Below are 22,996 nucleotides of genomic sequence, written 5' to 3'. Positions count from 1 at the left end.
TAACTTTAGACTGCGCATTTGAATTTTGTATTGCCTGCATTAGTATGAGAATTTTCATGTAGGCCCCACGTATAGCGGTAGGAAAGAGACTTTAATTGTCACTTGTTGCGTGTCACTTAGTTTAGATAAGGCTAGGTTTTAGGGCTGGCCAAGACCACCACAAAGGACCATCTCACCTTACATGGGCCAATAGGTGAACAACATAGGTGGCTGACCATAGGTGCTTGGGTAAGGTGATGCTAGTTTGTCGAGTGGCTTGCATCACGTTGCCTAAGGAGGGCTAGATACTACCCCTCTTTTGGCCCTCTTTAGGATCTCTCACTGCCTCTTCTGCGCCATTACAATGGCAGTTTAGTTTACACACAGCCAACGAGAAGTGCTATGTGCAGCAAGGGGCATATAAAGATGTGGTTTGCCTCTCATCTCAACACATAGGTGCATACCAATTATCTACAAGTAATCTCAATGGGGAGGGGCTCATTTCGACAAGAATGTGGTGTTCTCTCTCTCTCTCTCTCTCTTTTCCAAATTGCTTATGTCTAAACTTCTGTATTACAGGCTCACATGCAAGTGTTAATCAATTGGACCAGTGGTTGCTCTTACCACACCAGATGAAGATAGAGTAGATGCGAGTTGGCCTTGATTTTTCCATATTTTTAAGTGTTGGATTGATGAATTCGAAAAGCATGGATACATGAGGTCTTTTATAACAAGGGACCTGTGGAGTGAGTGAGAATCTTAGGGAGGAATGTAAAGGGCCTCCGAAGAGGGAAATATTTGTCTGCCCAATAGGGCTGAATACAATTGAAAGAATAAGTATCGTTTGAAAGGAATAACCCCTCACTGCAAAACGAAAGGAAAGAATACTGTATGGAGGGAGATCCCTCACTACCGAGGGTTGTCACGTGCAGACCCGTGCTGCTGTTGTAATCTGGACTTGAATTGGCATGTCATGGTCCATGTCGAAGGTAATTGCAACTTCATGGCCACATCATAAATTTAATTATCGGAAAGGGGTCAAAGCTTCAACATGAGAGCTTTGGGCACTCCTTGCCAATCTACTGAAGGCCCTTCTTCATTATCAAAAGATAAACCTATTGCCGATTCCTTGTAACCCACATCACACCGATGCTGGTTGGCTTGCATTTGGTAGGCCTCATGTGCTTTGGCAATGCCGTCTTTCACGGACTTCATGATCTGCTCATAAGTCTCTATGATGCAATCGGCCTCGTATACCTTCTTGGATGTCTTGGTGACAAGGTACTTGAATTTCTTGCTGAAGGGCTGCTTCATATGGAGTCCTACCCACGCTGGAGGAATGGGTGTCATTCAGGATCCCTTGAACTAATGGTAAATTTGCTCCCATCTGGACTGTGCATTTGCAACATAGCACTTCAGAATGTCGAATGGAAGCTATTGTAGACTTCTGACTGGCCATCTGATTGTGGATGGAAGCTGTTGGAGAAGCTAAGCTTTGTATTAAAATTCTCGAATAGGACTCTCCAAAACTGACTGATGAATTTGGAATCCTTGTCTTATACAATGATACATAGCATGCCACACATCATCGGATACTACCAGCTGAGGAAAAATTGAGCTGTACTCGTGCGTCGATGGTACCCTTGCATGGAATAAGCATGACAAATTTGCTAAACTTGTCCACAATTTTCAGACATATGGTGTTCCTGGAACCAATGGCTGGTGGAAGGTCTCTGACAAAATCCTTGCTAATTTGCTAAAAAGGCTGATCTGGAATCTCAAGCGGCTGAAGAAATCTTGGCAACTTTCCATGGGATACCTTCACCTGCTAGCATATCTGGCAATGAGACACATACTAATGTACACCACTGCGTAAATGTGGCTAGAAAAAATTGCGTTCAATCTTCTTGGAGTGCCTGTAACCCCTCTATGTCCTGGCCGTGGAATCGTGCATATCATGCAGTATGGTAGCACGGAATTGGGGCAGCACACAAAGGCGTTCTCTGTGAATCAACCACCTGTCATGTGCAACATAGTTGTCAGGCAGCATGATGTTGTACGTATTGGTTGCGTATCTTTGCAAGAGAAAACTCCTGAACCAACGGAGATGGAGGTGACCATTTTGTTGGAAAGGTCACCTCCCCATCTATAAGCCCCCATATGAGGAGAGCATGGGGGAGGGAGAAAGGGGCGAGAAAGGGGCTGCCACATGGACAGCATCATGGCAGCACATCGGGACAGGTGGCACAACTGTACAGAGCAGTACGGAGGGTGTGCAGACCCGGGACAGGTGGCGCGCAACTGTACAGAGCAGTACGCGGGGCTGGATGAGGCCTATTGGAGCAGCAAAAGAGGCTGCCATGAGGCAGGGACCTGCCTTTATATAGGCTGGGCCCTTGCCTTGATTGGAGGGCCAAAGCCCTAGAAGAGTGGGCCCAAAAGGCCTCGGGTTGTGAGCCCTTATAGGGCTGACCAGCCACAGACTGGTCGGCCAGTTTGCTGCAGGCTGGTCGGTTTTTGTCAGCCCCCTTGGGGCCTATAAAAGGAGGGCCTCCAGCCCTCATTCAACATAGGCAGGTAGAAATAGATAGATAGATAAACATATACATACACGCATACATACATATGTATGTATGTAGATATCCAAACACACATCCATATGTATGTAGACATGCACCCATGCACACACACACACACATATTGCAAATCTACCTATCATCTGTGTTCTTTATGCCATGCATAATGTATTGGTGTTTTGAAGCTTTTTGTGAGTGTATTCGCATAAAGCAAAGACTCTCGTGACTGAGTTTGTGGATCAATCTAGAATTTCTTTCTGTCTTACTATGAACACCGTTAATTCAATTTCTTTATCACCTCATCTAAGGGTTATGAAGTTGGTATGTAGTTGTTATTATCATAATAAATAATACATGCTTGGCTTGCAAATATGTTATGTATTTGCGACAAAGCATTTATTTAATTATGCCAAGTGTTCTGAAGTTGTTGCAGTTTCATGGTTTACTCAAATATGTAGGTGCCAGATCGTCTTCTTCCCAAGGTGGCCATTGTAGGAAGACCCAATGTTGGGAAATCAGCCCTTGTCAATCGACTTGCCGGTGTATGCACATCTCTATAATATTTTCTTTCTCATATCCAAGTTTTGATGACTTTTAATGGAAAGCTGGCAATAAAATTTTTGTTCATGGTTTCAGCTCTTATTGGTCCAGTGTTTGTCTTGTTAGGGAAATGTTGCCATAGTGAATGATGAACCAGGTGTTACCAGGGACCGACTATATGCAAGAGGGTTTTGGGGACACCATGAATTTATGCTGGTAGATACTGGGGGTGTTCTAACTGTTCCAAAATCGGGGAGCTTGGGTTCTGATGGAATTGCTGTTACTGGTGGGGGAGGACAAAATGCTATTACTCAAGCTGTGCGAGAGGCAAGACTTGCAGGTTTGCCATCTATGATCGAAAGACAGGCTGCTGCTGCACTTGAGGATGCATCGGTCATCATCTTTGTGGTAGATGGCCAGGTACTATAGCCTTTCTTATAGCCATTATGTTGAGATTTTATTCGTAAGAATCTCTGTTTATGGCAAAGCTTTGGGTCTGGATGTAGACAGAAAAGTACTCTAACTTTAAGCTTCTTACATGTTAGCTTTCTGTGTGTGTGTGACACGTCTTTGTGTGTGAGTGAGCGAGAGATAGAGAGAGAGAACGAAAGATATATAAATGTCTGCAGAAGGCCTCGCGGTCCTATGAGACAAAGTACAAACACCAAAAGTGACTCACTACTGGATAACCAGAGTCTTGGGGAGTGCCCAAAGCTCAGCTCCTCCTGATTTCTTATAAAGCATAACTACATTCTAATACTATCACAAAATGGCGTGAATAACATCAGTTTAAGACTGAGAGCCTTTGGGTTTGGATTTGATGTCTGTAATTAATGCTTGCCCATCACGATAGGCCACCCATTTTCCTGGTTTACGTGCTTCTTTTACTTTCGTAAGCTCGATCTTCCTTTGTCTGAGCTGGGTCAGGGTGAGCTCCTCATCCTTGTTGTCTTCAATTTGCGTTTTTGTATGAGGATCTTAACTCTGGCTACCCTGTCTGAAGTGGACCTGTTTCCTTGAGTGATATTTGCATATATCATTCTCATCCCATTTGACCTGTGGTATTTCTTTCTTGAGCATATGGTTTTGTCTACTATATATTTCTCGTCATCATCCAAGAAGCCATCTTGCAACCCTTTTATGCATAGCATAGGATCATTCTATTGTTTGCTCAGGTGTCTTGATATTTTACTTCCACATAAAGGTCAATTCTATTTACTTTATTGCTGGCATCAGCAATCATCTCTTGATTGAATGAAGTACAAACTGAATCAAATCAGTCTATCCAAGTACAAACTGAGACAAGTCAGCCTCGGAGCTGGGACTTAGAAACGGAAGCCTGGCATAGTGATGGCTCTCTGGTGAGCTGTGAAGATATCTCGTATATGCGTCTGTCTAGCTGTCTCGCGCTGCGAGACAGAAAGAAAGAAAGAAAGAAAGAAAGAACGTTTATAAAAGTCTTCGGAAGACCGATGGGTTTATGAGACTAAAAGAAAACTGATACAACAAGCAGAAAGGGTGGAGCTACTAAACGAGCATCATCACCCATGCTGAATGCTAAGTGCTAAGTAGTACATAGTCATATCCTCAGTAATGGCATCATTGTCATCATCAACATCATCACCATCCTCATCCTCGAGTCAATCACTAGAAAGGCTGGCTGGCTTTGGTCCATGCAATGTTGCCCCCCAAGGGTATATGTGTGTCAAGGAGGTACTGATGCGTAGCCAGTGATGGAGCGTTGGCAACTATCTGTGGGTGCTGCCCGTCTCGGTCTAGAAGATGCTAGTGCCAACCAAGGTAGCTTGGGTCGCCTTGTGGTACGTGAGCCATACACGCGCACACGGTAGAGGTAAGTGAGTCTAGAATGCCGCATCTAACTGCAGTGGGGATGCGTCGAACTCAGCCTGGAATGCCGCATCTAACTGCAGTGGGGATGCCTCGAAGTCAGCTTGAATGACCTGATGAGGGACAGATGGCTTGCTGTGTATCATCCGTGAGAGTAGGAGAACCTGTAATCTCTCCACTCGAGTCCACTTTGTGTCAGAGAGGTCTGGTTCCGAACAAGTGCTACCATACATGCCGGCACATCGGACGAGGGAGTTGAAAAGGAGAACCTTGGTCCGCGGGTCCTACGAGTGGAGGCACTGTCTCTCCAATTGAGAAAGGGAGGTGTAACCTCTACTCAGGCGGGCCTGCATCACCAATCTCATCGTGAAGATAGGTCCCGAAAACAAAACTCCCAAGTATGTGTATGGTGAAACGATCTCAACTGGTGCCCCGTCAAAAGTAAACTGCTCTCTGTGTGCGGTTGCTTTGGAGGTGTTGAAGATCATAAGCTTGGTTTACCCAGGTTGACTTGACCTTCAATTCATGAGACTCGCAAAAAGCTAGTAGTGCATCTAGATGTCTCTGGAGCCCCTCAGCGGACGAGGATAAGAGCACCACATCATCAGCGTACAAAAAGATCTGGAGCAAGTAACTGGCAAGAGAGCAACCGACACCTCCTAGTGTCCTCATAAAAGACTCAAGCTCGTCTATGTAGGGGCCAAACAAGGTGGTGAAAGTGGACAACCTTGTTTGACCCCAATGGTGCTCAGGATCTCATCTGTCCATCCACCTCCTGTCCGAACCCTGCCAGAAACCGTCTCATAAGTGCCATAACAACCCAAACCTATCTCCGGCCCATACCCGAGCTCCTGTAACCGCCTGATGAGGCATGCTCGAAGTACTATATGGAAGGCTTTGCGGAAATCCACAAAGCAGCAATATACCCTCTGTCTCCATGTCCTGGCCTCCTCTATGACACTCCTAAGTGTTAGGATATGATACATGGTCCCGTGGTCATGTCGAAAGCTTGCCTGCCCATCTGCTCTTAGTCCCTGCATCTTTGCATAGCGACTGACCTCCATATCTAGCACTGAAGCATATATCTTGGACATGACATGCCCGATCATAGCGGTCCTGTAGTTACTTGGATCCATGGGATCCCTTGCCTTGTGGATAGGTGTGATAGTGTTGAGGGTCCAAGTGCGTGGGAAGCCGAGACAAACTACTTCATTAAATAGCTTTGCAAGGATAGGGGCTAGGATATCAATCTCGTATGCAACAAGCTCGGTGCATAATCCTTCATGATCCTTTGCTCGGCCATTATGAAGCTTCATGACCGCATCTTTGATGCCTCCCTTAGTGAAAAGAGTCCAAGAGGTAGGTTGCGGTATATGCGAGAGATCAGGTGTGGGCTGGTCGGGGATGGCATAAAGTGTGCGGGCGTAGTTGTGCCAAACTTGAGTGTCTGTGAGTGGTGAGGGGGACCATTGTTCAAGAAACCGTCGCCAAAAGTCTTTGGAATTATTACTGAAAAGAATGTTCAGTAATTCATTCTTGTTTTTGTTTCGGCGAAAAAAGTTTTGTTTCTTTTGGTGAACTAGACGGTGATACTCGCGTAACGTGTCTGGTTCACTTGGTAGGCCATGTTGGGATTCGAATCGGAGTTGTTGGCGAAGAGTCTTACACTCGTCATCGTACCACTATTACATGGCAAGGACCCTAACAGCGGTGGACAGTCAGAACGTGTGGTGTATGGAAAGGCATGAAAGGCAGCTTTGTGCAGTGATTGGCTAATCAAAGCAGCCCGGTCCTCTAGGAGCGGTATGTGGTTGAGTAGAGTGTAGAGCTGTGCAGAGTATATGGGTGAGAGGCTGTGGTCAAAGTGTAGGTCGTGATAGATAGTGTAGGTGGGTGGTGTGGTGAGTGGTAGCGCAAGGCGGGGAGTGGTGATATTGAAGAAGAGATATGTGTAATCAGCCCTAGTTGGTGGTGGTGAAACGGAGAAGTTTGTGATGTGTGATGTGAAGGTAGGGGATCCCAAGATATAATCAACTACGCTAGATCCCCCTCCATATAGAAAGTAGGTGAAGCCGTTGGAGGGGGCCATCACTTAAGACCATTATAGATAATGAGATCGTGTGCCGTACCTAGATCCAGTAGTGCATGCCCGTAAGAAGTGATAGGGGCCCGTCTATTAGCAGACACTCGTGATATGTCAGCGTCAACAAGATCTATGTCGGGAAGTAGAACAACATCCTCTCGAAATTCTAGAAGTGACACTTGGCGTGCTGCTGACCTCGCGTTGAAGTCCTCCACTAGGAGAACATCTCCGTGGCAAGAGAAAATCATGATATCATTGTAGAGGGGTGTATATGGTGATGTCTCAGCCTTCTCTCGTACTGCCCTGGCAAAATGTGAGGTCTCTGGTGGGAAGTAGCAGATCGCTATGAAGAGATCATGGTTGGTGGTGTGTCGTAGTCGGATCCAAAGAAACCTAGAATGTGGATCTCTCCTCTCCACTGAAATTGCCCCAATAAGAGATGATCTATATAAGACTGCTACTCCACCTGATCCTCGTACTCCACCTGATCCCCGTACTCCACCTGTCTCCATCGTCTCCTCCTTGTAGGCTGACTCCCAAGTGTATCCATTGACCACCGGTAAGGGGCGCTCTGCAGTTTGATGCGTCTCTGTGTAGAAGACTATGTCTTTTCCCGTGTATGACTTTGAGAAATTCCCAGGCTCGGACCAGAGGCTACCGTTACAGTTCCAAATGGTGCAAGCAAGGGTCTCAGTATCCTGAGTCTCATAGACCCCGCCCCCCTATGTGGAGGAGCACTCAGGTGGTTGGTGGGGTCCGGTGATGAGACGTCCATCCCACACTCTTGGCCATTTCCCCTCTTTGCGAGCCGCATCGCGTAGTTGCAAAAGAGCACATCTCTCCTTTATCTATAAAGAGTTAGGTCCTCATCCATAGATATAGTGGTGTGATCACATAGAGCCGATCTACGACGCGAAGCTGCTAGGCGTGCTTGAGTGTCCCTGAACGTATAACAAGAGGCTGCTCTCTGTTGGGATCTCTCCCCACTTGCCATGCTTCCACAATAGCATGGTCCGGAACCCCTAGTGTGGTCGCCACGAAGGTGGTCGCGTCGCCCATCGGTGCAGTCTCTGTTTGTGGGATCCCTCGGACTGATATATTGAGAGCCTTGGTGGCCCTTTGTTGCTGTTTCAAAAGGGTAGCTGAAACAGTTGCCTTTGCAGGTTCCTCCTTCACTACATCTACCCATTTGGAAGTCTCTGCTATGGTCGACTGGATGGGGGCTATCTGAGCCTCCACGGCTACTACAGGTGTACCCCCCGAGGCCATGCTCAAGGAAGAAAACTCCTTCTTGAGCCCCATGATTTCATGTCTGAGATCTTGGATGAGACTGGAATAACAATCGCGAGCTCTTGGGTGAAAGGGGCCTGCTCCTGTGCAAACCGGGTCAACTCCGCCTCACGTGCCCGAATGCTACATACCTCTATGAGTAGAGACTCCCATAGATCTGGTGGGTTCGCTGATGAGTAGCTCGGACCTCTCGAGATCTCGGATCGGTAGAGGGCTGGTGCAAAGGTAGAGAGGTGGGGCTGGATGGTGGATTGTGAGCTGGTGAGGTGAGTAGAGAGTGGGGATATCAATGATGAGGGGATTCTAGTAGAGTATTGGAAAGAGGGCTGGCTCAGAGGGAGAGGTGAGAGGGGAGAGAAAGAACTTTGTAAACCAGTGTGCGTATTTGGGGACTGTGAAGTGGGTGATGGAACATTCATCGGTGTAGCAGTCGATATGGCTGTCGAGGTAGAGGCTCCCGCTGTAGCTGTCGAAGTCGATGATAAGGATCTCAAGGTGGAGGCGGGTTGTGATGATGATGATGATGGTGGCCCCTCCGAGGTAGGTACTGTACTAGTCTTTGTTATTGCTTTGCTGTCCACACCGAGTCCACGCCTGTTGATGCGTGTGTTCACGTCCTGTAGAGTAAGTTGCTTTGGAATCCTGTCATCTTTCTTGTTTCTTCCTTTGTCCTTTTCTTTGTGATGCTTTTCCCCATCTTGTGATGCTAATTCAAAACTCTTTCTTTGTTTTTGTTTTGGCAGGTACGTGGGGCATCACAATCTATGTAGCTGGAACCCCTCATGCGGTCCCATCAGCCCATGCCTGCTTCATCACTGAAAGCGGAGAGGCTAGGAATGGGGAGTGGAGAAAGAAAGAAACAAAGAAAGAAAGTTTATTAAAGTCTTCGGAAGACCGATGGGTCTATGAGATTGGGAAAATCCTGATACTAAACGAGCATCCATACCAATGCAAAATGCAAAATGCAAAAAATGCAAAAATGCAGAATGGCAGTACTAAGTCCTAAGTACAACATAGTCATGTCGATGGTTGACTATATATCAATCTCAGCATCATCATCAATATCATCATCATCCCCAGCAACAGCAAGATATCAGGATGGATGAGGCAGTGGAGACATGAAGTCGGAAATAGAGTGCTGTCGGCCACTCAGAGGTGCGGTCCTGGCACGTCTCCTGGTCGTAGCTTTGCGTCTAACCAGGGCTACTGTGACCCCCGTCGGTCGGGCTCCGACTCTAAACAAGGAGGGGATGTCTCCAAGTGTGATCTGTGTGTCGACCCTCTGTCTGAGCTGTTGGGTCACGGGCTCCGCGTCATGGTCATGTCGAGGCCTCGTCTTGTTGGGGTCCATGTGATCTAGCTGAAAGAACTCCGTGATAGAGCTCTGAGAGGGATCAACCGAGGAAGAAGTCTGCTCTTGTCTCCGTGCTCGGAGTATCCTCTCGCGGTGTCTAAGTGCCTCATGAATGAAACCTGCCAAACACCGCTGGTCTGGGTAGGAGAGGAAACGGGCTAAAATCCCATAACTATCCTGAAGAGGCAGTGGAAACGTCCTCGGATCTCATAGTACACAGGACACCTGAAGATGAAATGCTTCTCTGTCTCAACCTCCTGTATGTCACATAGTGTGCATATGCGCCGCTCCCTGGGTAGTCGCTCTGCTCTGTCGCTCTTGATGCCAAGTTTGTGTGAAGAGACCCGGAACTGCCCAAGAGAGATCCTCATCAAGTGGGGTAGGTGAATCTGTGTGTATCCTGGTGGGTCAATGAAACCCTCCGCTGTGATATGTAAGAAGTGATCTTTGTAGAAGCTAAGCTTCACTGGGAGTTTACTCGGTTCCAACCAGGTCCGAAAAGTGTGTAGCTGTAGTAGATCCTCACGGATAACCTGGTTGACCTCGTGTGATAAGAGGGGAGAGAACGGAGTATCCATGCTACACTGGAAGGGAGGTAGTCTATCCATGTGGAGCCCCAGTCGCTCAAACCATCTCTCTGTACGTGCATACCAACACCTCTGATCTCCTCCTGCTGCAAGTGCCATAGAAGAGGATAGAGCTATCCATGGTAGCCTGCTACGCCCCGAGGTATAATCCCCATATTCCCTAACTCGGTACAGATATGTGATGACCTGAAATGCAGCATCTAGCTGTAAAGGGGGTGACCCAAACTCAGCCTGAATGATCTGGTGAGGAACGGATGACTGACCACGAATCATCCGTGATAGCATGACAACCTTTAGCCGCTCCACACGGGCCCACTCTGTATCCGACAAGTCTGGCTCCCAACAAGGGCTGCCGTACATCCCCGCTGGGCGAGCCAAGGAGTCAAAAAGCAACCCCTTGGTGCGTGGATCTTGAAAGTGTGAGCGGAAGTACTGCCTCTCTAGCCTGGCCTATGAGGCATACCCTCTACTCAAGCATGCCTGCATCGCGGGTCTCATAGTGAAGCTCGGTCCGGAGAAGATAACCCCAAGATAAGTGTATGATGAAAAGATGACCTCACAAATGTGAACTGCTCTTGACGCATGATGGCTCGAGATGTATTGAAGATCATGACCTTGGTTTTACCCAGGTTGACCTTCAAATCATGAGACTCACAAAAGGACTGTAGTGCGTCTAGGTGTCTCTGAAGCCCCTCTGCTGAGGAAGACAAGAGAGCCACGTCATCTGCATAGAGCAAATCTGGATCAGCGTGCCCGCAAGAGAGCAACCTACACCCCCCTGTGTCTGCATCACTATCTCAAGCTCGTCAATGTAGAGGCCAAACAAGGTAGGCGACAAAGGACATCCTTGTTTGACCTCGATGGTACTCATGATCTCGTCTGTCCACCCGGATCCTGCCCGAACTTTGCGAGAAACTCTCTCGTACAGTGCCATGACAGCCCAAATGATCTCTTGGTCATAACCCAAGTCCTGTAGACGCCGTATGAGGCAGGCTCTCAAGACCGTGTTAGATGCCTTGCGGAAATCCACAAAGCAACAATGAACCCTCTGCTACTGTGACCTCGCCTCCTCGATGATACATCTGAGCGTGAGAATGTGGTCCATGGTTCCATGATCACGCCGGAATCCGGCCTAACGTGTTGCTCTAAGTCCTCGACGCTCTGCAAGTTTGCTAACCTCGGAGTCAAGTACTGATGCATAAATCTTGGACATGACATGTCCAATCATAATGGTCCTGTACTTCTTCGGGCTCATGGGATCCCTTGCCTTGTGGATGGGTGAGATAGTGTTAATGGTCCAAGTGTGCGGAAATCCCAAACAAACCGCTTCCTTAAAAAGCTTTGCTAAGATTAGGGCTAGGAGGTTAATCCCATATGCAATGAACTCAGTGCATAGTCCCTCATGATCCTTTGCTTGGCCATTATGAAGTTTCATTACGGCATCCTTTACCCCTCTTCTAGTTAAGAGGGTGCAGGATGTGGGACGAGGCATGTGTGAGATGCTAGGGACTGGCTGATTTGGGATGTCATAAAGTTTGCGTGCATAATCAAACCAGATCTGGGTGTCAGTGAGTGGCGGAGGGGACCGTCCTTCTAGAAATCTCCGCCAGAAGTCCTTAGAGTTGTTACTAAACAAAATGTTCAGTAGCTCCTTCTCGTTTCGACGAACGAAGTCTAGTTTCTTCCTCCGTACCAGTCTACGGTGGTATTCACATAGCGTATCTGGTGCGCTCGGAAGACAGTTTTTGGTTTTGAACCTGAGTTGACGGCGTAAGGCCTTACACTCATCATTGTACCAACTATTACAGGGTACGGTTCCAGGGGCAGGTGGTGTGGGGAAAAGCATGAATGGCAGCCTCGTGTAGTGAGCGGGTGACAAGGGCAGCATGATCCTCTAAAAGGGGTATGAAGTCAATGTAAGCGAGAAGTATGTACAAACGGCCAGAGTAAGAAGGTGAGTGATCCCGATCAAAGCGTATATCGTGGTAGGTGGAGTAAGCACTGAGTGGGGTGGAAGGTGCTGTGTGAAGGGAGGTGGAGCTGCGAAAGAAAATGTATGTATGATCAGCCCCTCGGGGGAGAGGTGCTACAGTGAAGTCAGTAATGCGAGATGTATAGACAGGGGATCCCATGATGTAATCAACAACACTGGAGCCCCCCCCCCCATGTGGAAAGCATGTGAAACCACCTGAAGCGGGCCATCTGTCAAGACCATTATAGATAATGAGATCATGTATCCTGCCTAGGTCTAATAGGGCTTGCCCATAAGATGAGAATGGACCTCGCCTGTCAGCCGAAACCCGTAGCATACCTGCCTCCTCAAGGTGAACATCTGCCAGTAGAGTGTCATGTGCTGCATCATAAACAGATGCTCATTTCTGTCATCACCCTATCTACTAGAAGATGCATAATTGCCTTGCTGCAATTTTCCATTCATAATGTCATTCTGCTTTTTGTAGCAGTCTTTAGCCATATGACCCATTTTACCACAATAGTAGCATTCAACATTGCTGTTTGCATTTTGGCCTCTTTGCCATCCACCACGACCTCTTTGGCTCCCCTTGCCTCTAGAGTTACCACGTCCTCCTCCAAAGGACTGGTTTTCATCTCTGAAATCAAGAAGTGGTACCTGACGGGCCCTTGTCCTCGCGTTGAAGTCCCTCACTAGAAGGACTTCTCCGCGGCTAGAAAAGTCAACGATGGACTGATAAAGGGCAGCAAATGGGGATGCCTCATCATCACCTCGAATATCTCTGGGAAAGTGGGAGCTCTCCGGGGGGGAAGTAGCAAACTGCGACAAACAGATCCTGGCTGTTCATGTGTCGTATCCAGATCCAAAGAAATCTGGAATGTGTATCTCTTTGCTCTACTGAAATGATCCCCCGAAGTGTGGATCTGAAAAGGACTGTAACTCCACCTGAACCTCGAACCCCTCCTGTACCCCTCATCTCATCTCTGTAGGCAGACTCCCATGTATATCTGCTGACTATTGGAAGAGGGCGCTCTGGACTCTGATGTGTCTCTGTATAGAAGACTATGTCATGGCCTGTATAGGATTCCGAGAAGTTCCCTGGTTCTGACCATAAGGTACCATTACAGTTCCAAATGGTGCAAGACACGGTCTCGGATATCTGAGTCTCATAGACCCCGCTTCCCTATGTAAGGGAGGGGGTAGGTGTCCTATGGGGGCTTGTAAGAAGTCGTCCCTCTCGTACCACTGCCCACTTCCCCTCCCTCCGGGCTTGATCCCGCTGCTTCAACAAAGAGCGCCTCTCCTCAACCTGTAGAGATGTGAGGTCCTCATCCATAGAGATTGCTGGCTGATCTCGAAGGACTGACCTGCGTCGTAGAGCTGAAAGTCGTGCGTGAGTGTCATGAAATCGTATGATCAGGGGTTGCTCTCGGTTGATCTCTCCCCACCCGCCATGCCCTCTCTATCCTGTGCTCAGCCACACCCAGGGAAGTCCTAAGTACAACATAGTCATGTCGATGGTTGACTATATATCAATCTCAGCATCATCATCAATATCATCATCATCCCCAGCAATAGCAAGATATCAGGATGGATGAGGCAGTGGAGGCATGAAGTCGGCAATAGAGTGCTGTCGGCCACTTAGAGGTGCGGTCCTGGCATGTCTCCTGGTCGTAGCTCTGCGTCTAACCAGAGCTACTGTGACCCCCGTCGGTCGGGGCTCCGACTCTAAACAAGGAGGGGATGTCTCCAAGTGTGATCTGTGTGTCGACCCTCTGTCTGAGTTGTCGGGTCACGGGCTCCGCATCATGGTCATGTCGAGGCCTTGTCTCGTTGGGGTCCATGTGATCTAGCTGAAAGAACTTCGTGATAGAGCTGTGAGAGGGATCAACCGAGCAAGAAGTCTGCTCCTGTCTCCATGCTTGGAGTATCCTCTCGTGGTGTCCAAGTGCCTCATGAGTGAAACCTGCCAAACACCGCTGCTCTGGGTAGGAGAGGAAATGGGCTAAAATCCCATAACTATCCTTGAAGAGGCAGTGGAAATGTCATCGGATCTCATAGTACACATGAAGATGAAATGCTCCTCTGTCTCAACTTCCTGTATGTCACATAGTGTGCATATGCGACGCTCTCTGGGTAGTCGCTTTGCTCTACCGCGCTCGATGCGAAGTTTGTGTAAAGAGACCCGGAACTACCCAAGAGAGATCCGCATCGAGTGGGGTAGGTGAATCTGTGTGTATCTTGGTGGGTCAATGAAACCCTCCGCTGTGATATGTAAGAAGTGATCTTTGTAGAAGCTAAGCTTCACTGGGAGTCCACTTGGTTCCCACCAGGTCCGAAAAGTGTGTAGCTGTAGTAGATCCTCACGGATAACCTGGTTGACCTCGTGTGATAAGAGGGGAGAGAACGGAGCATCCATGCTATACTGGAAGGGAGGTAGTCTATCCATGTGGAGCCCCAGTCACTCAAACCATCTCTCTGTACGAGCACCTCTGATCGCCTCCTGCTGCAAGTGCCATAGAAGAGGATAGAGCTATCCATGGTAGCCTGCTACGCCCCGAGGTATAATCCCCATATTCCCTAACTCGGTACAAATATGTGATGACCTAAAATGTAGCATCTAGCTTCAAAGGGGGTGACCCAAACTCAGCCCGAATGATCTGGTACGGAACGGATGACTTACCACGAATCATCCGTGATAGCATGAGAACCTCTAGCCGCTCCACATGGGCCCACTCTGTATCTGACAAGTTTGGCCCCCAACAAGGGCTGCCGTACATCCCCGCTGGGCGAGCCAAGGAGTCAAAAGGCAACCCCTTGGTGCGTGGATCCTGAAAGTGTGAGCGGAAGCACTGCCTCTCTAGCCTAGCCAATGAGGCATACCCTCTACTCAAGCGTGCCTGCATAATCGCGGGTCTCATAGTGAAGCTCGGTCCGGAGAAGATAACCCCAAGATAAGTGTATGATGAAAAGATGACCTCGCAAATGTGAACTGCTCTTGACGCATGATGGCTCGAGATGTATTGAAGATCATGACCTTGGTTTCACCCAGGTTGACCTTCAAATCATGAGACTCACAAAAGGACTGTAGTGCGTCTAGGTGTCTCTGAAGCCCCTCTGCTGAGGAAGACAAGAGAGCCACGTCATCTGCATAGAGCAAAATCTGGATCAGCGTGCCCGCAAGAGAGCAACCTACACCCCCCTGTGTTTGCATCACTATCTCAAGCTTGTCAATGTAGAGGCCAAAGAAGGTAGGCGACAAAGGACACCCTTGTTTGACCCAGATGGTACTCATGATCTCGTCTGTCCACCCGGATCCTGCCCGAACTCTGCCAGAAACTCTCTCGTAAAGTGCCATGACAGCCTAAATGATCCCCTGGTCATAACCCAAGTCCTGTGGGCGCCATATGAGGCGAGCTCTCGGGACCGTGTCAAATGCCTTGCGGAAATCCACAAAGCAACAATGAACCCTCTGCTACTGTGACCTCGCCTCCTCGATGATACATCTGAGCGTGAGAATGTGGTCCATGGTTCCATGATCACGCCGGAATCCGGCCTAACGTGTTGCTCTAAGTCCTCGACGCTCTGCAAGTTTGCTAACCTCGGAGTCAAGTACTGATGCATAAATCTTGGACATGACATGTCCAATCATAATGGTCCTGTACTTCTTCGGGCTCATGGGATCCCTTGCCTTGTGGATGGGTGAGATAGTGTTAATGGTCCAAGTGTGCGGAAATCCCAAACAAACCGCTTCCTTAAAAAGCTTTGCTAAGATTAGGGCTAGGAGGTTAATCCCATATGCAATGAACTCAGTGCATAGTCCCTCATGATCCTTTGCTTGGCCATTATGAAGTTTCATTACGGCATCCTTTACCCCTCTTCTAGTTAAGAGGGTGCAGGATGTGGGACGAGGCATGTGTGAGATGCTAGGGACTGGCTGATTTGGGATGTCATAAAGTTTGCGTGCATAATCAAACCAGATCTGGGTGTCAGTGAGTGGCGGAGGGGACCGTCCTTCTAGAAATCTCCGCCAGAAGTCCTTAGAGTTGTTACTAAACAAAATGTTCAGTAGCTGCTTCTCGTTTCGACGAACGAAGTCTAGTTTCTTCCTGCGTACTAGTCTACAGTATTCACGTAGCGTATCTGGTGCGCTTGGAAGACTCTTTTTGGTTTCGAATCTGAGTTGACGGCGTAAGGCCTTACACTCATCATCGTAAGAGCGGGGAGTGGAGAGGGAGGGTTAAGGGTAGAGGGTGAGGGGGATTGAGCGGAGGCGGGAGGCTGCAAGAGGAGGTGGAGGACCTCGCAGGTCTATGAGACAAGATACAAGATAGGGGTAACCCATAGAAGCCACTGTGTGCTGAAGCAAAGGGCACACTAAGGCCCCTTGTTGAGTGCTAAATGATATGCAAAAAAGACCTAGTCCAACTGGTACAAAACATAGTAGGAAAAAGAGGGCAATCAACAACTCAGAACCAGAGCTCCAAGTACATGTGGAGGCTCTATATAGCCCGGCTCCCTGATGGCCCTCTGCTGTGATGCAAAGAGCTCATGTATATGTGTCTGTTGGGCTTTCTCCTGTGGTGGCGGGGGCGCGCTCTCTTGGATCTCTGTATCCGATGGGGTACATCGAGAGTAATGCCTCGTCTCTGGTGGTCCCCTCTGAGGAGGGCTGAGATAGGTTGAACCTCAATCGTGCGTGCTCTGGCTGCCCCACGTGTCGTGTGTGGTCTCTGTGTCTCTCGTCCAGCCATATCATGGTGATGACAAGTCTCACTCCTGTCTGATCCATAGTGCTCTCGTCTCCTCGAGCTCCTCCTCCTCGATTTCATCTGGTGCTGTGTCATCCTGCTTCAACATGTATCCACTTGCTTGGTACTATTTCTTTTTGTTTTTCAATAGTATGCTTATTAAGAAATGAAATGTTTTCCTACTGTTCAGTTACGGACCAATGGGGACTAGGTCTAGCATTTGAGGGTGGACCCCCTTGCTTGGGGTTATGGGCATTAGTGACCCACAAGAGTGATGGCCTCTCTTTGAGAGGGACATCTAGAAACCACACCCCACCTGAGTACCCAAACATGGGACCAATCAAATGCACAGATTGCATACCGACCTAGGAACCATTCAAGAGAATGTTCCCTGAGCTTTGGGTGTGGGCCTGGCAGCATGCCAAGAGTAATGGAGATACAAGATAAGACGACAAACAAATGAGCTCAGTATGGCTCAGTTATGTCCTTAGAGTACGTCAATAGATAGTCTAAGCTGTTAGGAACCCGTGGGTGCGATCAGAATTAAATTCTGACAACTTTGAAATTTTAGGGTTTTTGGGAGTGACGTGGCAGCTGACACGTGGCAGACTGCCACATGGAATCTGAGCTGGCAGGTCAGTCCACCTGTCCCACACATGTGGCAGCATGCATGGCAAGTGGCAGGGCATGCAGGCCAAGTGTTTGGCCCCAAATCTGGTAGATTTGGGGCAGGTTGTGGGCTGTCCTCTTTGGGACTGCAGCCCACCAAAAATCTGGGACAAGTGTCCACCTTCCACTCTAGGTCTAGGGGGGGGCTGAGCCTATAAAAGAAGGCCTCTCCCCTTCATTCCACACATGAAAATTTCGTCACTTTTCTTCTCCCTCCTTTTGGATGATGCAGCAGAACCTCTCCAGCTCCTTGGGTGCAGCCAGCTTCTCCCCAGGCCATTCTCTCACCTCAGCAGCACTTTCTCTCTTTACAACAGCACATTCTCTCTCTACAGTTCCAGCCCCTCCTCTCCAGAAATCTGCCCCCTCTCAGCTCTTCTGGAACAGCAGCAGCATCCTCTCTCCTTCACCTAGCCTGGAGCAGCCACAGCCCCTTTCTCTCTCCTGCTGCAGTCTCTCTCTCTCTACTGCAGAATTTCTCTCTCTACTGTTCCAGCCCATTTCCCTTGCAGAAATCTGCCTTTCTGTGCACCTCTGGAACAGCAGCAGCTCCTCTCTTACATCTCCTCCCTTGGGATCAGCATTGGCACTCTCTCTCTACAGCTATCACTCCATAAAAGCTTTCTCTCTCTAGCCTACAGGCTGTTTTTCTAAGCTGTTCTCATTCCAGCCCCATTTCCACACTCCCCTCACTCAAGGTAGCTTCAGAGGCATCAAGGACTTCATCTACAAAAGGGTCAAGTCACGAAGGGAGCCTGTATTGTCAAGTTTATCTCATTTACAGCACTATTTCATGTTGTTTCTACTATCTTTCTAGAAACTAGTGCTTGTCTCTAATGTTGGATGTAAGTGGTGATTGTTGCAGGCTTCTTCCTTGTGGATTGGGCAAGCCAAGAGTTGAAACTTGAGCTTGGAGTCTTTTTTTTTTTGTTATCTACCTTGTACATATGCTCTTGAGTCTTGTATCTAGGTCCTAGGTTTTCACTGAGTTCATCAATTTGGAAGGTGCATTGCACCTTGGTCTTGTATCTCCATTTTCAAGAATAAAGTGAGCCTGGATAAGGGGGGGGCCCCGTCTTGGCCCCTCAATCATATTGCATTTTCCAATGATGTCACTTTGTGTTTAAGCTGTATAAGTCTTAATTCCAGCTTAATTGCAAACTCTTAAGTTCAAGTATATGTGTTTGGCAACTCGCAATCATCTCATTCAAATGCCTCTGCAAAATCCATTGTTTGAATTGATAGAAAGCACCGAGTAGTTTACATGCTGGCTCGGATGCGTAAAAATCAGTGACGCGTGTCTGTGCTCGGTCTAGCTTGGTGTCCTGAGGCATCTACTGTAGCTAATCTCTGGCCTGTTGCACAAGGGAATCTCTGTGTCTCCGCATCTCAATCAAGTAGAGCCCAGTGCAGTATCAGCCGTGTGAGTGGTTCGAAGCCGAGCCCATCCTGAAAAGGGAGTGGTATCCCACTCGGATCTCAAAGTAGGCCAGACAAACACATAGAAAATGTTCCTCTATCTCGACCTCCTCCATCGTGCATGGTCTACAGATCCGTTGCTCTCTAGAAATGCCAGTCGCTCTTCCAGCCTCAATCCGCAGTTGATGGGCCGAGACTCGTATCTGTCCAATAGCAATCCACAAGGTGTGTGAAACTCTCCTATCCCCTCGAGGTACGGGGGCGTGATGATGAGACCATGCTCCGATATCCTCAGAAAGTGGTCATGATAGAACAGGGTCTTGGTGGGAAACTCCTGATCCCCCCCCCAAGCCTGAGATGTGTGAAGTTGGAGAAGGTCTAGCCGTATGATACGGTTAATCTTGTCATGTGGAAGGAGCTCCGGTGGTGCATCCATGTTGCACTGAAAGAGGGGAGCCTATCCATATGGATACCGTGGCTATCAAACCATGTGGACACTTGTGCATACCATGCGATCTCTGCCTCCAGTGCCTCATCCACCTCTGATGTCCTGATGAGGATGATGATGATGATGTGACTGATTTGTAGTTCGATCACCGACATGACTATGTTGTACTTAGTACTTGAACTATCATTCTGCATTATTTTTACATTATGCATTGGTGTGGATGCTCGTTTAGTAGCTCCATCCTCACAGCTTGATTGTACCAGGGTTTCACAGTCTCATAGACCCATCAGTCTTCCGAAGACTTTAATAAGTTTTCTTTCTTTCTTTCTTTCTCACCGACTCTCTTCTGGCTATACATTGATGAGATCACATCCTTTGTTGATCGCCTAGGAGGAGAGGGCTCCCTATTGGCCGATTTGCTGGTGCAGATACTACTATATGCAGATGATATAGTCCTCATTTCGTCCTCAGCCAAGGGTTTGCAGAAACACTTGGAGGCCTTGAAGATGTTCTGTAGAGAGAGGGACCTGACAGCCAACCTTGGGAAAACCAAGGTTATGATCTTCAACACATCCCAAGCAGTGCTTCATGAACATCGACATCAACATAGTTTCACTTACCGTGGGGAGCCAGTGGAGATAGTGCAGTCTTACACGTACCTAGGGGCGGTATTCATGGGACCATGCTTCACGATGACCATCATCATGGCCCTTTCCTCATCTGATTTGGGACTATCTGTATGACTCAGTTTCACATATGGAGGCAATGGACTATAGTGAACCCTATGGGAGGGGCTCTAATGGTGAACATGGAGGCGATATTCCCGAGTGTAATCTGCATGGAGGTGAACCCTATGGGAGGGGCTCTAATGGTGAACATGGAGGCGATATTCCCGAGTGTAATCTGCACGTCTACCGCCTGTCTGAGCTGTTGAGTCACTGGCTTTGAGTCTCGATCATGTCGAGGTCTTGTCTCGGGGGGGTCCAGGGGATCTGGCTGAAAGAACTCTCTGATAGAGCTTTGGGAGGGGTCTGCCAAGGAAGAAGTCTGCTCCTGTCTCCGTGATCGAAGTATCCTCTCGCGGTGCCTAACTACCTCATGAATGAAGCCTGCCAAGCATCTCAGATTTGGATAGGAGAGGAATCGGGACAGGGCCCCATAACTATCTCTGAAGAGGCAGTAGAAATGCCCGCAGATCTCATAATAGATGGGACACCTGAAGTTAAAGTGCTCCTCTGTCTCAACCTCTTGCATATCACATAATGTGCATAAGCGCCTCTCCCTAGGTAGACACTCTGCCCTGCTGCTCTCTATACGAAGTCTATGTGAAGAGACCCGGAACTACCCAATAGAGATCCTCAATGAGTGGGGTATGTGGATCCGCGTGTACCCTAGTGGATCAATGAAACCCTCATCTGTGATATGTAAGCAATGATCTATGTAGAAGCTAAGCTTCACTGGGAGCTCGCTCGGTGCCAACTAGCTCCGGAATGTGTGTAGCTGTAAGAGATCCTCACGGATCACTTGGTTGACATTGTGTGACATGAGGGGGGAGAAAGGAGCTCTCAACCCTATGGTGCTCTCAACCCAATCTGATAGGCCTAGGAACGTGCGGACTCGCCCCCTGACAGACTCGTATAGACTCATCACTCCTAGATCATGACCTTTGGGAGATGCAGCTCCTGTAGTTGCCTGATCAGGCGAGAGCGAGGGACTGTGTCAAAAGCCTTCCGAAAGTCCACGCTACCAGGCAAGTCACAGAGAGAGTCCTCCATGCGCCCACCCGAACCCATGTTCACTTTGACCGGACTCTCGATCCAGTTTACGTGAATCACTTAGCTCGAGAGCTTCCGATCCTACACAGTGCGGAGGTAGACCTTGCTCAGGTTTCAGCCACTTTGGCTTCAGTGGTACACAAGGCTGCCATCATATCTTTCCCTACGACTCAACCCACACATGCCCCAGTTGGGAAGATGCCTCAAAACCCTTGGTACGATGATGAGTGAAAGGAGATGAGAGCTCACCTCACACGCAAGTAGGCCCTGGGATAGGTGCATCACATCTCACGTCGGATGACACTACGTAAGAAGCGGACTTTTCTCACTCGCATGGTTGATGAGGTGGTTGGATCTTTTCGAGGGGGAGACCTAACTATCAGCTGGGGACTCCTATCAGATGGGAAACGGCCCATTTCCATCACGGACCCAGAGATTTGGCACATATATGCATGCTCATTATACGACATCCTAGGTCAGATGCCACCAGATATGTCCTCTATGCCCAGACCCACTACTTGTTCACTGCGCAGAACGTGAGGAATGCCCTCCTTCGTCTACACAACCGAAGAGCACCAGACCATGAGGGTTCAGAGCCCTTCGCACATGGACAGAAGGTCTTGGCCCCAGTTATAGTGCAGTTGTTCAACCATGCAGTATGTCACAGGTTCCCACCTACTTGGAGCACTACCACCATTGTACCGATACATAAGGCAAGGGACCCTATGGATACTGGGAACTACCGCACTCTCATGATTGGTCACACTTTGGATAAGATTTATGGATCGATACTGGAGAGGGCGACGATCAGTAGTTATATAGAGGATCATGGACAACAGCGGGTTCTTGGGCAAGTAGGCTTCCGGAGACAGCACTCCACACTAGACCATATTTTTACCCTGAGAGCCATCATCAAGGAGAAGAAGTCGAGACGCCAGAAGGTCTACACTTGCTTTGGAAATATAGAATGTTAGGTATGAATGATCAGCCCCGAGTGGGGGAGGGGGTACTACAAAGTTGTGAATCTGAGATGCGAAGGTAAGGGATTCCATTAGGTAGTCCACTGTGCTTGTCCCCCCTCCATGTGGGAAACAAGTGAGTCCACCAGATGATGGCCATCTCTTAAGGCCGTTGTATATGATCAGATCATATACTGCTCCCATAGCAAGTAGTTGCCGCCCATACCCTGTCACGTGTGGACACTGAGTGTCTCACTATCCTGAGCTCAACTGCATCTAACTCTGGTACTATGAGGGAATTGGATGCAAAGTCAAGTAGTCCCACTTGGTTGTCCCCTGTGCGTGCATTGAAGTCACCAAGGAGGAGGGTGTCACCCTGTCTAGAGAACTCTGTGATATCATCGTGTATACTCTCATGCGGGCTGTTCCCTTCTGTGGCAACCTGGGCACAAGCTACGTAAGTCGGTCTCTCAGCCTTAGGTCAAGTCGGAAGATCAGTCCTTGTTCACATTGGAGAACATAGGGTAGTGTTTCCGTCTTAGGTTTAGGGATAGGTTTAGGTCCAGCCTAGGATTGGAGCCCTTCTGAGGGATGGAACAAGTGAAGAGAATGGTAGGGCATTTATGGGGCCTAGGGCTTTCTTTATGGGGCCAAGGGACCAGCCAACCAGCCCCAAAAGCCCTATAAATAGGGGGCCTCCAGGCCCTCTTTCCTCATTCAGTTCTCCCAGCACTTCAGCCTCCTAC

The 22,996-nt window shown here is 48.5% G+C and overlaps 1 protein-coding gene across 1 annotated transcript in view; it reads left to right on the top strand.

Moving 5' to 3' along the window:
• Positions 1 to 22,996, top strand: part of EMB2738 (GTP-binding family protein) — a 149,412-nt gene that overhangs the window by 35,831 nt on the left and 90,585 nt on the right. Inside the window, exons 2-3 of the mRNA XM_087370197.1 lie at positions 3,014 to 3,097; positions 3,222 to 3,515. Coding sequence (XP_087226323.1) covers positions 3,014 to 3,097; positions 3,222 to 3,515 — 378 coding nt within the window. The remainder of the gene's footprint in view (positions 1 to 3,013; positions 3,098 to 3,221; positions 3,516 to 22,996) is intronic.

Source organism: Dipteris shenzhenensis, chromosome 31 (assembly GCF_047967505.1).
Source record: "Dipteris shenzhenensis isolate YYH24624 ecotype China chromosome 31, Dip_SZ_1.0, whole genome shotgun sequence".
In the NCBI taxonomy this organism is placed as follows: domain Eukaryota; kingdom Viridiplantae; phylum Streptophyta; class Polypodiopsida; order Gleicheniales; family Dipteridaceae; genus Dipteris; species Dipteris shenzhenensis.
The sequence above is the reverse complement of the archived record's forward strand: the minus strand, read 5'-3'. Positions and strand labels throughout refer to the sequence as shown.